The sequence below is a fragment of the Halichoeres trimaculatus genome, unplaced genomic scaffold (assembly GCF_033239565.1).
Source record: "Halichoeres trimaculatus isolate MK-OKI-2021-1 unplaced genomic scaffold, fHalTri1.1 fHalTri1_scaffold_4, whole genome shotgun sequence".
Taxonomy (NCBI): domain Eukaryota; kingdom Metazoa; phylum Chordata; class Actinopteri; order Labriformes; family Labridae; genus Halichoeres; species Halichoeres trimaculatus.
Window position 1 is genome coordinate 1,256,657 of NW_027437182.1, and position 16,594 is coordinate 1,273,250.

The 16,594-nt window shown below is 41.0% G+C and overlaps 1 protein-coding gene across 1 annotated transcript; it reads left to right on the forward strand.

Moving 5' to 3' along the window:
* The first annotated feature begins 776 nt into the window (after window positions 1-776).
* Window positions 777-12,796, forward strand: LOC141788764 (sterile alpha motif domain-containing protein 9-like). Its single transcript, XM_074667822.1, has 4 exons — window positions 777-896; window positions 5,860-6,586; window positions 7,154-7,436; window positions 7,552-12,796. The coding sequence occupies exons 2-4, from the start codon at window positions 5,870-5,872 to the stop codon at window positions 11,169-11,171; spliced, it is 4,620 nt and encodes a 1,539-aa protein (XP_074523923.1). The 5' UTR covers window positions 777-896; window positions 5,860-5,869; the 3' UTR covers window positions 11,172-12,796.
* Window positions 12,797-16,594: the final 3,798 nt, after the last annotated feature.

Below are 16,594 nucleotides of genomic sequence, written 5' to 3' on the forward strand. Positions count from 1 at the left end.
ACTTTCAGCACTTCCGCATAGACTTCATTTTTACTGAACCGGATGTTTCCCCTTGGTCTCAGCCTCCTCTCACAGGAGGAGCAGTTCTCCTGGGCTCGCCCTGACAGACAACAACCTGCCACTCATAGGTCACTTTCATAAACACTGCTGATAATCAGAGTTGATCAAGAGTTGAGCTTCCTAAAAGACTGTACAACTCTGTTTCATTTGATCCCTCTTTCAAGAAAATGAGGACAAGACAAAGACACTTGGATAGTTTCTTGTGCTTGATGGTAAAGACAAATTTGAATCACAATCCTTTTTCTTTGCTACCATTTTATCCCAAATGTGTTCTTACTGGAGACACGTATGTGTCTTATGTGTGAGCTGTGGGAATGGGAGAACTGGAACTTGTTTATGGACAATAAAGCTAAAACTTTAACCTTTGAGCAAACAGGGGCCATTAAGAAAGACCAAAGCTACTTTAACTTCCGTCAGTTTGTTGACAATTTGCAAATAAAACCTTTGTGATTTGTTTAGAGACATGTTAAAACATGTTCAGCCCTGCCCATGAGCAAACAGAAAAGTTAATAATATAAATATAATATACCATGCATAACATGGAGTAAATGAACACTTGCCTTCTCTTATTTAAGTTTCGATTTCGTACTGTCATACTCTCATTTTGAGGGGCACAGTTAAGGGGTTAAACTTTATCTCTGAGCATATGGGTGTGACCCCTGTGTGCAAAGACTGTTGGACAGAACACGGAAGTTCTCATTTTACCGCGCAGAACAGCAGAGCATAACAACGAGTAAAATGTAGACTTGTTGGTTAAATCTTATTCAGAGTACTTTCACACTCCTGTAATGGAAAAGATGGGTGGCAGTTTGAGCAGACATCAAAGAACCTGAACGGTGAGAGCTAATGTTTTTTACTTTAACCTTTTTTTTTTTGGTGAGACCTTTCATAGTGAAATGTGCTTTCGTTCTTGAACAAATCTGCAAGTTGTGCAGCAGGAGGAAACTTTAGCATAGACCTGTTGTTACTGTCAAGTTTTCAGGAGCTTATTGTAGACTCAGTGCAGAGGCAAACATACAACATTACCAAAGTTGTGGCATTTCACAATAATTTGAAATGTGAAGAGGAGGTTTTAATAATGAATTCAGCTTTTCGGTACCTAGGTCTGCTAAAGTATGAGTGGAAAATGAAAAAAAAACCCGACCAACTTACGGGAGGGGATTTGATCACGTAAAGCTTCAGATTCAACAAGAGCTAAAACAATTCATTGACTCAAGTAAATAGATTTTTGACAAAGTCAATTTTTCTTCTCATTCTTTAAAATCAACAGCTTGTTTTCCTGAGGCTTCAGTTGAACAAACCTGACACCCTGTGGCTTTAATACCTCATCGCTTCCTGTGTGCTGCTGTGCAGGGGAGTGACTTCTAGGCTGATGTTTTTCAGTATAAGCTACCGCAGTATGTAGAACGTTGAAATTACTTAACGTGAGTCAACAAATGTAAAGTCTGTAGATTTTGTTTTTTGTCTGACCAAATTTCATCTTTTATGTACAAGATATGAAATGGGAAAGTTCAGCAAATCTTAAACTGGGAATTTACTGGGAAGGTTTATGATTTTAACTTGATATCTTCATTCTTGCATCAGTAATGAGTATTGTCCACTGAATGTGGACAACAACTAACTTTTTTAATATGGTGTAGTGCTAAATGAATTAAATAGAGAAGTAAAAGGTCAAGCAGAAGGCTTGATGTTTTTTTTGTAAAGCCTGAAAAGAATAGGCAAAGGAAAAATTGCAAATATCTGTCATCTAAACGAGCAGCTTAAGCTAACTCAAGTTTATATATATATATATATATATATATATATATATATATATATATATATATATAAACACACACAAAGCAAAGGTGTTGCTTTTACTGTTATTAACTTTGTACTCAAATGTAGCTGCATGGTCTCACAGAGATAGGACCACACTCTCACACACCCTATTGCACAACTGCTGAACACTGGCCAACCACCAACAGGCTGCAGCAAGAGTGTGAACATTTAACCCTTTATCCAGCAGATTGTCTGAGACTATTACACGGCTTATAATTACAAGAAAAAGTATATGAACCCTTGGGAATGACCTGGATTTGTCAAAAAATGCGTTCTGATCTTCATCTTAGTCAAAAAAAAAGACAAAAACAGTCAGCTTAAGCTAATGCCACACAAACAATGATATTTTTTCCTAATTTCATTGAACACACCATGGAAACATTCACAGTGCAGGCTGGGGAAAGGATGTGAACCACTGGATTTCTGGTTGCCTTTCTTTTGAACAACCATCAGGAGGAGTTTTGGACCATTCCCCTTCACAAAATGCTTTCACTTCAGCATTTTTCTTGGGATGTCTGGTGAGAACTGCTCTCTTGAGATCATGCCACAGCGTCTTTATGGGGCTGAGGTCAGGACCCTGACTTGGGGTCTGATCTTGTAGAATTCTACAGAATTCATTTTTCTGTTGATAGTGATCTGTTCTGGTCCTGAGGCAGCAAACAGAACCAAACCATAATGCTCCCTCCACCAGACTTCACAGGCTGGATGAAGTTTTGTTGCTGGTGTGCTGTGCCTTTTTTTTTCTCCACACATAGTGTTGAGTGTGTTGTTCTCAGTGAGTCATTCAGGCTAAAATGAAGGAAGAGAAAGTTTGGTGATCTCGAACAGAGTAAATGCGTGTGGTGTTCCTGAGCGCACAGTAGAAAACCTCAATAATAAAATCAGTAATATAAGAGCTGCTTTGAGGAACAAGCACTGCAGCAATGCCCCAATACCTCGATGAATAACTCTTAAAGCTGTTTATGAACTCCAACATTTCACCACACACATTTTGGAAGGACCCAGATGTATAAAAGTGAAGAGCAAATCAAACCTGTAAAACTGACAGCAGTGAGCCTCACCGGTTTGAGACTTCGACTGTCTCCCTCATCTCATCTGTTCACTGAAAAAATGTTGTGTCTTCTTAATCTAAATCTGCTGTATGGCTACTAGGGATACAAATTATAAAGTAATTCATTAATTGATGATTGTTTCATCTTATCGATCCATGATCGATTAATTGAATTACCCTTTGAATCAATAAGGTTCCTTTCTACAAAAAAATCTATCTTTTTTAATGAGAGAAAATGCAAATCATATGCCTTAATAATTTTTTTTTATTGTAAACAGCAGGGAACAACACATTCACAAATGAAACAATGCAATGACAAGGCTTCTTTAAGGCTACTTGAGACATGAAAATAAATAAGTGCACTGTCTACTAATAGCAAAATAAACTTCTCAAATAGTACTTTCATAAATAGAACAAAAGTTAAGGTGACTTTAACTTGAAAATAAATTAGCGCACTGTCTGGTGTGACAATTGAACTAGTAGCACCATTTATAATCCTCCTTTAATATATACTGCCTTAAACAACTAAAAACATATCTGAGAATAATGGATGTGCCCTTAAACAAAACAAAAATATCCATGCCATTGCATTGTTCTATTTGTGAACCCTAGTTGTTTCTGTAAGTCTCTAAGATGGGAGATGGCAAGTTGGGAGTGTTTGAAGTGACCAACTATTTTCCAGCTGATGGAAACACAGTCTATATTGCTTCTTTGGCTCAGCACAGCCTTGTTTACTGCGAGCTGTAAAGTGTGTGCCATACAGCCCACGCTGGAGAGCCCACAGTCCTTCATGGCCTTCGTCATGTTGCGTGAATTGTCCCTTAGCAAAGCATGCACTTCTTCTTTTGATAAACCCCACTGTCCAAGCATGGTTTCAAAAGCTTGGCATATCATTGCTGCTGTATGCGACCCAGTGCACTCCTGTGCATGCAGTAAGGCATTTTGCATCTGAAAGTCTTCATCTAACCACTGAGCAGTTAAGCTAAGCATAATGACCAGACTAACATCAGAAGTCCACATGTCCGTAGTGAAACTAATGTGCAGTCCGATCTTGTCGATCAGGTTATGAATGTGTGTGGCAACTAAATCATACAAGGCAGGGAAGGACACGTCCGAGAAGAAGCGGCGACTTGGGAGGGTGTAACGTGGCTCCAAATGCGCTACTAGGTCGCAAAACCCCAAAAACCCGTATCCTCCACCATGGAAAAAGGCTGGTCGTCAAGCTCTATGAATCTCATTACTTCGTTGTTTGTGGAAGTAGCCTTTTCGCTGTCTCTAGAAAACTTTTTACGGTTCTCAAATGCCTGCTGAATGGGGGCTTCCATGGCCCGTGTTGTTGTTATTACTACTTTAGCTTTAGCACTCATAGCTGCTAGCATGGCTGCTTCATACTCTTTTATTACAGCTTCGCCGGGATGACGACCTTTCAGGTGAGATATAAGATTTGTTGTGTTGAAGCTTGCTGTTTTCTTTCCTCCTCTCGGAACCCTCGCTGCACGTTTTGCAAATAGCAATGGTGTTGTCATCTTCTGCCACTGAGAAAAACAGCCAAAAACAGCCTAGCCGCAGGCACGGAGACACAGGGATCCTGCGAGAAAGGCCGGTAGATGACGTCAGTGGCACAACACAAACCGCTTTAAAAGGCATTAAGTGTCAAGCGAGCATTTTCACCAATTCCTTTATTTATTGGATGTATTTATTGGATTTAATTTATTTATCGGAGCAATAAAAATGACTTACTTTTCCCCCATATCGGCCAATAATCTATCTGTCAAATAATTATCGTCCATCCCTAAAATTAACTTGACCTACAGGAGGGCAAGCCTCCCCCCTATACAATGGTAGGGGAAACACTGGTCAGGAGTGAGCCTTGTGCACAGCCTGTTCACAGTTAGGCCAGCTGCTAAAAACACACGCCCAGCAGGGACAGTGCCGGACTGGAACTGAAAAACACTCTCTGACTCTGACTCGGCCCACAACAACGGGACATGTTGGTAGAGCAGCAGCACCCCCCCTGGTACGCCAGTCTGCCCTTGCTGCCAGGTATGGCCAGGTATTTCTGTGCAAGGTTTGCTACTCTTGGGAACCTGCCTTCATTTACCTTCCACCATGCTGCAGGACTTCAGTCATGGAGTGGTGGTGGAACTTCAAGAAAGTAGTCCACTTCTATTCGTTTGTCTCGTTGTTGACAGAGGTCTGCTTTTCTTGTATTCCCCTGTGTGCGTCAAGGACGTCTGGTGCAAAGCACGCCCTCATGCGGGCTGGCGGGGAATTATGGGTTAAAAACGCAATTAATTGCAATTAATTTATTTTAATAAAGTAATTTCTTTTGCAACCCTGATGGCTACCCATTGCCACCTTTCCAAAGGACTGTCCACTGTCTCTGCACATTTCGTCTCAAACAGCAAAGCGTGATGTCTGCCTTTAAACAGCCGAACAGGCGCTGTAATCCTGCCTTTGGTGCCTGTAATGGTGGGGTCTGCCTCCATTAAAGCAGAAGCTCTTTTGGGCCGTTAATCTGGCTCATGCATACCATCAATCCATTTTTTTTCACCGTTAGTACAAACAGTCCGCTTTTTCCGCTAATGGCTGGTCATGCATATGGGCCCAGGTTAGCTGACTCCTGACTGATCATCTTTTGGAGAAGTCATTTGCCTAAGGGTTAATATACTTCTTCCACCCTGCAATGTGAATGTTTCCATGGTGTGTTCAATATAAACATAAAAACATATAATTATTTGTGTGGTATTAGTTTAAGCTGTGTATACCTATTGCTGTAACTTTGATTAAGCTAAGCACACATTTCATGACCGATTTATGCAAAAACACAGCTCATTACAAAGGTTTCATAGACGTTTATTGCAACTTCTGTATAAACACTATGCCTCGGCACCTGGATTCCGGTCTTATTCTCTTTTTTATTTCAGTTGTTCCAAAATGAGACGCTCAACAACTCAGCTGACTCCTCAAATTGAAGAATGGACAGAAGAGGAAGTCCACCAGTGGCTGACAACAGTGGTCAAAGTACATGACATTTTTGCAAATAAGTTCACTGAAGAGGAAGTGTCTGGAAACTCTTTAGTTGTCTTTACAAAGACAGACATACTGGACTTAGGAATAAAACATGGCCCTGCAGTCAAAATCACATCACATCTTGAAAGCCTGAAGGATGGATCCCAACGTAAAGAGTTCCCAGCGTTTGCTTTGAGTTGGACAAAAGAACAAGTGAGCCAGTGGTTAGTACAGCACGTGAAGATTTACGGCAAATATGCAGAGCGGCTCCAAGAAGAAGATGTGTCAGGGGATTGCCTTGTTTGCTTCAAGAAACAGGATTTTCTAGATCTGGGGGTCAAAAGTGGTCCTGCTGTCAGGATTCTGGACCAACTCAATCAACTGAGCAAAAACCCAGAGCCAACACTGCAACCCATCCCTCATACCAGCTCTGATCAAAAAGAGCCTCCTGACCTTGGTCAACTGGAATTGAGTCACACTAGAGGATCTAACCAGGCAGAACCAAACAAATCAACAAAAACAGACCAGACGAGGGCAAAAGAGTCAGGAATGGTTCAACTGGAGTTCAAGAAAGAGCCAAAGGAGAGGAAACTTCCTCAACTGAAGGCACAAAACTTTGAGGCTAGTAGGACAGAAACAGAGGTAAAATATCCAGATTATTTTCATTGTTGTAATGATGCTTCTTGGTAATGGATCTTATATCCCCGTATAGCCAGAATATTTCCCTTTTAAATAGTTACACATTTGTAGGGAATATGCATTTGGGCAATGAGCAGCAGCACTCGGTATGTTGGTTGTGCTCATGAAAAATTTGCCAAATCTTCTCTGCCACTGCTAAACAGGTTATTCTGCCCATGGCTCTTGTTTTGAGCTCCTGGTTCCACCAGGTGCTCCCAATTAGCTGAATGACTATCAGCATCTTTGAACATGACCTTCAGAGGTCAGTAGATGTCTGCTCAAGAATCAGCGTGCCCGGTGGACTGATCTGGATAGGGCCCATGTGACAGGGCAACTTTAAGATGGTTACAACAACAAAAAAAAATCTACCCAAACAACAATTTACTCACTCTTTGAGCTAAGTTTATGTAACTTATGATAATATAGCCTTTTAAAAAGGAGCAAAACCTAAACTGAAAATTTAGACTGTGTGCTAATGATTGTAAATGTGTAAAACTGAACCTAAAAATGTATTCTTGGTTCTTCCCACAGACCCCAGGTCTTTCAGGACTACCCAGTATAACTGTGGCGATCCAGGAAACCCTTGAGGAGCTGAATAATCTCAACTTCAAAAAGTTTCAGTTTTACCTCAAAGAGTTTGCAAAAGACAGGGAAAAACCTATTCCTCAGAGTGAACTGGAGGGCAAGGACCGCATGGACACTGCAAAGTTAATCACTGACTGCTATGGAAGCGAAGAAGCTGTGATAGTCACAATTAAAATTCTTCAAAATATCAAACAAAAGGAGCTGGTTTGTCTGCTGGGAAAAAAAATAGGTAAGTCTCCCTCATCATATTTAAAGGTAAAAGTGCACTAACTTGGTTGAAACATATTGTAGTCTGGTATATAAAACAACATATGATGTTATAGTTTCTTTTACATCTTTCACAGGTCGACAGCAGCAGCAGCGTCTCTCTAAAACAGTGGCAAAGAAAGAAGCTAACCAGGGGGACAAACTGAAGAACTTGTTGACTTGTGGTGGGAACTCACTGGATAACTATAAGCATTTAGTTATTGTGGTGAACAAGAGCAGTGCAGAACAAGTGCAGTATCTCCAGTTTTTAAACAAGCTGAGACTTTTCTGTGTGTTAGATTTTGACCCTAACTCCAATACGCCAGAGGGACTGTGTCACTCCTACAGAGACTCAAGGTGGGCTAACCTCCATACCCCCTCACAATATCAAGGACAGATTGAATCAGTCATAAAGGACCTCAACCTCTACAAACAGACCAGCTGGGTCTTCTGCAACGGGAGACATGACCTTGATAGTGACTCAAACAATGAGTTAGACTTTAAGAACTGGCTGAGGAAAACTTGCAGGGATGTAGAGCAAATGATTTCATTCATCTGCAACCCTGAAGTTTTACTCCATAAGAGAAGTCTCATAATATTCCTCCTACTCTCACCTGTGAACTCTGAGAAAAACCCCGTCTTTGACATTTACAGGGCTTTCCTGAAGCACATTGAAGAGGAAATGATCATTCACATTTGTGAATCTCAAAGCACTTATGAGAAATGGAGAGAAATGATACAAGAAAAGTGTGACTTTGACATTGAACCGCTCTCTGTATATGAGCTGAGTCTCAGTGAAGTCAATGGAACCATCATGGCTCTTGGACCACTCAGCGAGTCGTCTGAAAGACTGCTCCCATCTACTGACTCCAGCTTTGTTGTTCTGAAAAAGAAAGATGAAGACTTATTAACAGCTCTGGACATTTTGTGTCTAAATCAGTGTGAAAACATTTATGAAGAAAACAGCCCAGAGTTTCATTCAAAAAAGAAAAAAGTTGAGGAGGAATTCTACAGAGGCGGCAAAGTCAAATGGTGGAACTTCTTCTTCTGTGACAAAGACAAACAGAAACCATTCATCAAGAGAGACAAGTACGAAAATGTGAAAAAAAAGATCCTTGGTCAGTTAAGGGAATCCAAAGACTTGTGCACTCTGCTTAATCTTTTTCATCATCCAGGTTGTGGAGGCACCACTTTAGCTATGCACGTGATGTGGGATCTCCGAAAAGAGATAAGATGTGCTGTGCTGAAAGACAATGAATTGCCAATGACAGAGGTTGCAGTCCAAGTTGTGAAACTCATGAAGCTTGAAAGCGAGAAACCATGTCCGGTTTTGCTGTTGGTTGATGACTCAAAGGAAACGGAGAATCCTTACGAACTGGTAAACTGCATCCCTCAGGCTGTAGCGACTTACTCTAACATAAATGTGAGTAATGCGCAAAGCTGTAAAGTCATCGTCCTCAACTGTGTTCGTTCTCATAACCCAAAGGAGCAATACAAACGGCACAACCAACCAAGTCAGTACATCACTGCCTCACTGACACCTGAAGAACAGGAGGAATTTGAAAAGAAACTCAAAGACTTGAAAGAAACTCACGAAAAACCTGAAAACTTTTACAGTTTCATGATCATGAAGAGCAACTTTGACAAAAAGTACATTGAAGACCTTGCTCGTAACACATTGGAGAACTTTGATTCCAGCTCAAAGAAAGACCGACTTTTTGCCTACGTAGCGTTGATTAACACCTACGAGGCAGAGTCAGAAATCTCATGCTCCCTTTCTGAAGATTTTCTTGGTATGAACAAGATTCGCTGGCAAGACGAAAGTGCACTGGACAGAATGGAGCCATACTCAAACCTCCTCATCATAGAGCGAGTTGAAGACTGGGGAGAATACAAAGGGATCCGGATCCTTCACCCTTCCATTGCATCTGCCTGTCTGGAAGAACTGGAGAGAAGCTACTCTTTGAAAGTGAGTGGTATTACTCTGGAAATTCTACATTGTGACCTCTTCTTCAGCCATGGAGTAGTCAAGCAAAGATTGATGGATTCCATTCAACATATGTTGATCATAAGGCAACACAAGAAGGATGGTGTTGAGAGAGAACTATTTTCTCCATTGATCAACAAAATTCACTGTGACGAAGGGAGGCAAACGGTTCAACAAGTCTTTGAGAAAGCATCATCAAGGTTTGAAAAAAGTGCATCCATTCCTCAGGCGCTGGCAAGATACTTGTACATCAACGAGCGTGACTTTCCAGAAGCTCTGAAATGGGCTGAAAAGGCCAAAAAAATCAAAGGGAACCCTTACACATTGGACACAATAGGGCAGATTCACAAAACCAACTTGAAGAGTAACATCCAGAGAGAAAAGCAGGAGACATCAAACAATCCAGAAGATTTAGACACAAACATCAAAATAGCGATTAATGCTATTACAGCGTTTAAAAAGGCTCAAGAGCTGGCAAATGCTGAGGATGAACCTGAAGAGGAAGCCATTGATGATGAGTCAGATGACTATCCAAGAAAGTCATACAATGTTAAAGGCTATGTGGGTGTTCTGGAAATTGTATTTCTGGTCTTTGAGGTATTAAGCAGACTGCCATTTTTTGAGAAAAGTGATCCGCTGAAGAGGAAGTATTTCAAAAGTTTCCTCGAAAAAGCAATGCCGATCACAAGCGTGTACCAGGAAGACAATAAGACAAACAAAACATACAAGGAGATCATCAAAGGTCATGAATATTTTCTTCAAAACCTGAAAATGGAGACAAAAACAACCTTTGACCTTCTTGATAATTACTTCACATATGTAAAAAGAAGCATCTCAGAATTCCAGTCGAAGAACCACTGGATTTGTTGTAATCTTTTTAAAGAGTATGTTGGCCTTTTTTGCACTGAACCAGAGGAACTGAAAAATGAACAACAAAAAAATCCCAATCTTAATTTGACACTCAAAACTGAAGAACAAAGATTGTATCTTGAAAAGAACCAAGCAGACACATTTTCAGGAATACTTCAGCGTTTGGACAAACCAATTGATGAGATTGAGAGGATCACAGAATGCTATGCACTCCTGCAAAAACACCAACACCTCAACAAAAAGCAAAAGACAAAGGAGACAATCAATTACATTCTGTCCAACATTGTTCTTTATCTTTTGAAACCGAACTCCAAACATGTGAAGAGTCACACCCACCTCTCAGGCCTACTTTTGACAACTCTGCAAGATGTTGGACATGGATATCCTTTCCCTGACCCATACTACCTGGCTCTGCTGTTATTCTGGCCCAGTCAGACTGAGGTTAACACTGAAATCTTGACTTATGTGAGAGCAATTCGAAACTCATCTCACAAGCATCTCAAATCATTTCAAAAAAGGAGCACAGTTGCTCACCTGTACTTGGGAAAAGAAATGGGGCTCAAAAGGCTTGTTTCGAAGCCACAGCTTGACAAGAATTTCAAGATACCCCGGGAAACTTTGGCACAACTCTGGCGAACTGGAGACATTTTCAGAGAAAGAAAAATCATCAACTGCCTTCAGCGAGTTTTGGGAACCATTGAGCAGGGAGAGGTGTTTGCTCATTATGAAAAACTGAAAATCCCTGTGCGTCCAGCTCACATTGGTCATGTTACCGGAGGCCACAGCACAGAAAGAGTTTCCTTCTATCTGGGGTTTGCAATCAATGGACCCCTAGCGTACGATATCCACTATGAAAACTAGGGTAGTGAACTGTACAAAGAAGTGCTTCACGAGCACTGAAGCTGGCATCGCTTTAAAGTTATGTGACTGACTGTGATGGACTCTGAGACATCTTGTAAAAAAGACAAACAACTACTGCAAAACAAACAGCACCTTACTTGGTGCAGTGATCCACTCTCATAGCTTCTCCTACCGCCTACCACAGACGAAGTAATGCCACCTTCAGCATAATCTGTCCAAAACTGAGCTTACCGTCCTTCCAGCTTGTCCCTTGGTTCAACCTCAGATCAGTGTCCTGCTTTATTCCAATCAACTTGTGCCCACAAACTCTGCCAGAAGTCTGGGTGTCTCGATTGATGACCGACTGATCTTTAAGATTCACGTGGCCTCGATTGCTTGGTCTTGTCAATCTTGTAGATCTGCCCTCTATAACATCAGGAGGATCAGACCCTGACACAACAGGCCACACAACTTCTGGTACAGGCCGTTGTGACTTCACACATTGACAACTGCAACTCCCTCCTAGCAGGCCTCCCTCTGTGTCCATTTACACCTCTGCAGATTACCCAGAATGCAGCAGCACATCTGGTCTTTAACCAGCCCAAAACAGCATGTCACCCGCTGTTTATCCCTCTTCACAAGCTTTCAGTGGCAGCTCCAATCAAATTCAAAGCTCTTCTTCTGGCTTACAAAACATTGACAAGACCGGCTCCTGCCTACCTGGGGTCCCTCATCCAGGTCTACACTCCTGGTTCTCAACGCGCTTCTTATGAAAGACGCCTGGTGCTCCCAGCCCAGCATTGCTCCAAATCTCTAGCCAGACTCTTCTCCTCTGTTGTTCCCAAATGGGGGAACTAATTACCTAACTCTTACGATCTACTGAGTCCTTTACTACTTTAATGCCATGGCCACACCAAACGCGAATTTGCAAATTTAAACGCCCGTCACGCCTGTAATGAGCCGCGGGAATGCCCGAGTCTGGACGCTGGACTATTTTGACAAGCTGAGGGGCTGACGCGCGTCACTGTGCAGGCCGAGTAGAGAGCCCGCTCATTCAAAGCCGGAAAGCCCAAAAGAGCATCTGAAAAAACAATGAGCTGTGGTTTCAAAAGCATGACAGGAGAGTGTGTGAAAGCTTTGGAGATCACAATCAATGCCTGCTGCCTCTCCCTGGTAATCCACCTCCACCGGCCCTGCCTGGCTGTTCCCTGAGACCTCATCCTCCACCCCCTACCCATGTTCCCGGAGGTCTCCCTGGGGATAATGATGGGGTGGAGGAAACAGAGGAGCACAGAGAACTTCCATCTTTTCCCTGGCTCTGTCCCTGCCCCGCTCCTCCCTCCTCTCTATCAGGCTCAAAACTCCGCTGAGGAAAACACAGTCGGACTCAGTGATGACCCGTGCAGGCAAATCCAGCTGGAAACCAATATTTACAGAACTTACCTTCAAAACCTGTCTCCTCAGAGACTTTCACCCAAGCCTGCTCCTTTTTTTCTGTCTCTGTAGAGTACACACGCCGTATTGTATAACTCTCGATAATGATGCGAATCAGTGTCTAAACGCGTCTTTGCATCGACTTTGTATGTAATCTCAACGCAAATTTGCAAAGTAAATTTTCAGCAGTGATTATTGATTGTTGTTGAAGTATGAACTATATTTTTGCAGCGATTGTGTTTTTTTATTGCTACATTATTCTACGTGGGGGGGGGGGTCTTTCTTGCACTTAATGGCAGCACCTGTAGCCAAATAACTTGTAGGACTTTGTCACACTCAGGTTTTTCCTTCTGCCTAAATTCTTGCTTGTGTTGTATATTGCTGTGGACAAAAGTGTCTGCTAAATTAAACTGTAGAGTGGTAATACAACTGTAAATGCAAGTCCTTTAGCTATAGTTTCAAATATGTGTTCTCTTTTAACGTTGCACTGATGTCTTTTTCATTATCAGCTGTTGAAAATGTGGCATATCCTGCAAAAAAGTTTCCAGTAATTTGCAAGTGTATATATCAGTACAGTGGTCAGGTAAATCTGATTGTAAGAACATAAAGGTCCTTTAAAAAAGGGATTTTCTGTGATGGAGTTTGAAAGGTCTCATTGGTAAACTAGCAAAGAGTTCAGGGAAACATTTCTATGATCTTGATTATTATTTTAACATTTTGTAAGTATTTTATATTGATGATGTTGTAATGATAGGTTTATGTTTATGTGTTTTGCTTTAGACTATTTCGATTATGATCACAGATTTCAAGGCGATTTGCCTTTAAGTCAAGACAAGTTTTGCTAAGTTTTTTTTTTCTTTCAACTTATTTAAGTTATCAATAATGGTATTTACCTGACTTGTGCAGTTCTTAAGATTTTTTTTTGTAAATGTTGAACTTTTGTTTTAAGTTTTGAGATAATTTCTCGTACTTTGCCATTTTGGACTTGCCTAATGTAGTTGTTGTGCAGTGACTTGTGTCTTCTATTGATGTAGAGGTATAATATCAGTTCAGGAAGAAAACAAAAAAATCTGATTGAACAAATTAGATACATACTGCAAATCCTGTCTGTTGTTATATTTTTGTAAACATTTGTTGTTCATCTGTCTGATTCTTTAGATGTAATGTAGTTTGCTTATTTTCTTTCCAAAGAGATGGAGGAGCCCTTGCTCCTATCTGTGTTCAATAAATTTGGTGCAAAGAATTACAAAACAAAGACTCACAGTATGGAGATGACTATTTGCATCAATGTGAATTAAAAACCACTAATTTTGCATTTTCCTGGATTGTTTTTTCTTTTTGTTTGCTTCATATTATTTAATTATTTACCTTGTGTGTGTCTAATAAGAAATTTTCTACAAATAAGAAACCAACGCTTGCCTAGACTTCAGTTTTGCAGTGAACTTACCTTCAAAACTTGACTCCTCAGCAACTTTCGCCAGCTCCTTTTTTTTCCAGTCTCTGTAGAGTACACACAAGTCGTATCGTAAAACTCTGGATGATGACACACTGCACAGATTATTTTTTCCTCCATCTTCCGGCAAGGTTGAAGTCAGAGCAGGTGGCGGTTCCCCCCAACGTCATCAAATCAATGACGTCGTGGGGGAATGTCATCGCTAATTGGCTGCCGCAGCACAGCCTCACGCGAATTGCGTCGAAAGTTCAATATTTTCAACTCGAGCGTAGAGGCATCTGACACCCCAAATGCAGCGATGCCCCAAATGCAGTGACGCCCCAAATGCGTCCAATGCGTCATCCGGGGCGAATCGGCGTCCAAACGGATCTTTGCATTGACTTTGTACGTAACCTCGACGCAAATTTGTGTCCGGTGTGGAAGAACCATAAGAACTACTACATAACCAAAGCTTGGCTTATATGACTCTAGACTAATAGAAATACAACTAGCTAGTCTATTTTTTAAATTGGTAATAATACTCTTATCCTGGGGTCCCATGGTCCTTAGGATGAAATGTTTTCAATTCCAGCGATTACGTGTCAAATTATTGAATCATTCAAATAAATTAAGAATACTCACAGTGAACCCTCTGATGCAAGCACACATGTAACTCATCTTCGCTTTCCTGGTTAGACAAAAATAGAGCAAAAATTTCAACTTCACCAACTTACCACTACGAAAACAGGGAAGAACAGTATTTAGTCTTCTGTGATTTGATGTGTTTAACATATCAAGCTGGCTATAGAGGGATTATCAGTCTATGTCATCATAAAGACACGCAAGCATCTTGACCCCAGAAGCAGCGTTTAGCTCCTTTCATTCAGACGAATTAGCGTTTTTTAAACACTAAATTCAACCTGTTATCAACATCAAAATGTACAGTCATTCTGTGGTCAGAAGCAACACCTATAAGGTTTTGACAGTCACAGAGCAACCAGTGTTTTGGAGTTAATAGCGACCATTCTAACTGGTGACTCTCAGCTAACAGTGCCAGTGATTAACGGCCGAGAGTCATCAGTTAACAGGGTCACACTTTACACTGAAACACCAGCAACATCTGCGGGTAAATAATCAACTCTGGACGTAGTTTTCTTTACTAAAAGTGATAATATTAAGTTTAAAATGCACTTTTTGGTGGTTAGCTCCTCCACGTCAGTTTACAAACCATTATACTCCACAGTGCTTCTGCACCCAAGTTGCGCACGCACCCGGCATTGTTGATAAACAAATAATCCCTCTATATTAACCACATTTTTTACAAATTAATCAATATAAACAAAAATAACAATATTAAACATATATTAAAAATAAAACTACTAATAGATGAAACCTTTGTAAATATACTTTTTAGACATGACTCTATAGCAAGACAGAAACATTTCATTTCACCACTGTCTAAAATTATTAGCACACATGAATCAGACACATGGGTCAATGTGTCAGTTAAGTTTGATTTAACCAAAAAAAAAACTGGATAATAGAGTTTCTGTTTCAAAACTGTCAAAGCTCAGGGTGCTGGTGGTCTAGCGGTCTCGGTCTTGACCCATGTTTGCCCCTTCAGCAGCCTGACTCCCTACTCTCACCCTGTTTCCCACTCTTAACACTGTCCTCTCCTCTCATTAAAGGCAGAAAAAGACCCAAAAGTTTAAAAATATACACTTAAGTAATTCAATACTTACATAAAACGGTGAAACCAGAGTGTCCATCAACGTTCTTATTTTTTACTGCGACATCTTCTAAAAATGGCGGACGTAACGTTCTATCGCTGTGCAGTGGCGCGAATTCACAGCAAGAACGTCAGCGAAGACGGTGCTTACACTATGAAAACAGCTACATATCGATTTCCTAAGTAACACAGGATCAATAAATCCCTCATTGTTGCTTAAGGTGTCACCAATTTTAAGCTATCTTTCTTACCAAGTAAACATAGCGCTGTACAACGGTTACTGTACGATATCAGGGCTAACGGTTATGACATTAGCTGTCATTTAAAGCTCAAGAAGCCACGATTCAGTTCATACTCAACCCGAAACGTTAAAATAACTGTAATAATTTACTCACCCGGCTTCAGGTGCTTCTTATTTCATCCAAACTGCCAGAGGAATCGACCAGTGTTTTATTTTTTTGTCCCGGTTATTGTTTATGAGTGACTTGAAGCAGACGCACACACCCCTGTACAAGCTACGTCGTCATAAAGAGACGCGCGCATTACGTCAACAGAAGCAGCGGTTAGCTCCGTTCATTCAGACGAGTCATCGGTGTTCAAACCCTGAATTTTAACTGTTAGCGGCAGAAAAATGTCCGGTTGTTCTGTGGTCCGTCGGCAGAAACCATACTACACAGATACTACACAAAAGGTAACTTCCATCCAATCCTGAACGTAGCGCAACAGGTGTTCTGGAGTAAAGAGTGACCGTGCTAACTGGAGACCTCAGTGATTGTGGGCTGATAGTCTCCAGTTAGCAGGGTCACACTTTATTCTGAAACACCAGAGCTGTCTGTGTCTGTGAGTTAT

Excerpts from the sequence above, each read along its gene's own strand:
- LOC141788764 (XM_074667822.1), top strand. The coding sequence starts at position 5,870 with ATGAGACGCTCAACAACTCAGCTGACTCCTCAAATTGAAGAATGGACA. Across the intron at positions 6,587-7,153 it reads CTAGTAGGACAGAAACAGAG|ACCCCAGGTCTTTCAGGACT; the intron begins GTAAAATATCCA and ends TTCTTCCCACAG. Across the intron at positions 7,437-7,551 it reads TCTGCTGGGAAAAAAAATAG|GTCGACAGCAGCAGCAGCGT; the intron begins GTAAGTCTCCCT and ends CATCTTTCACAG.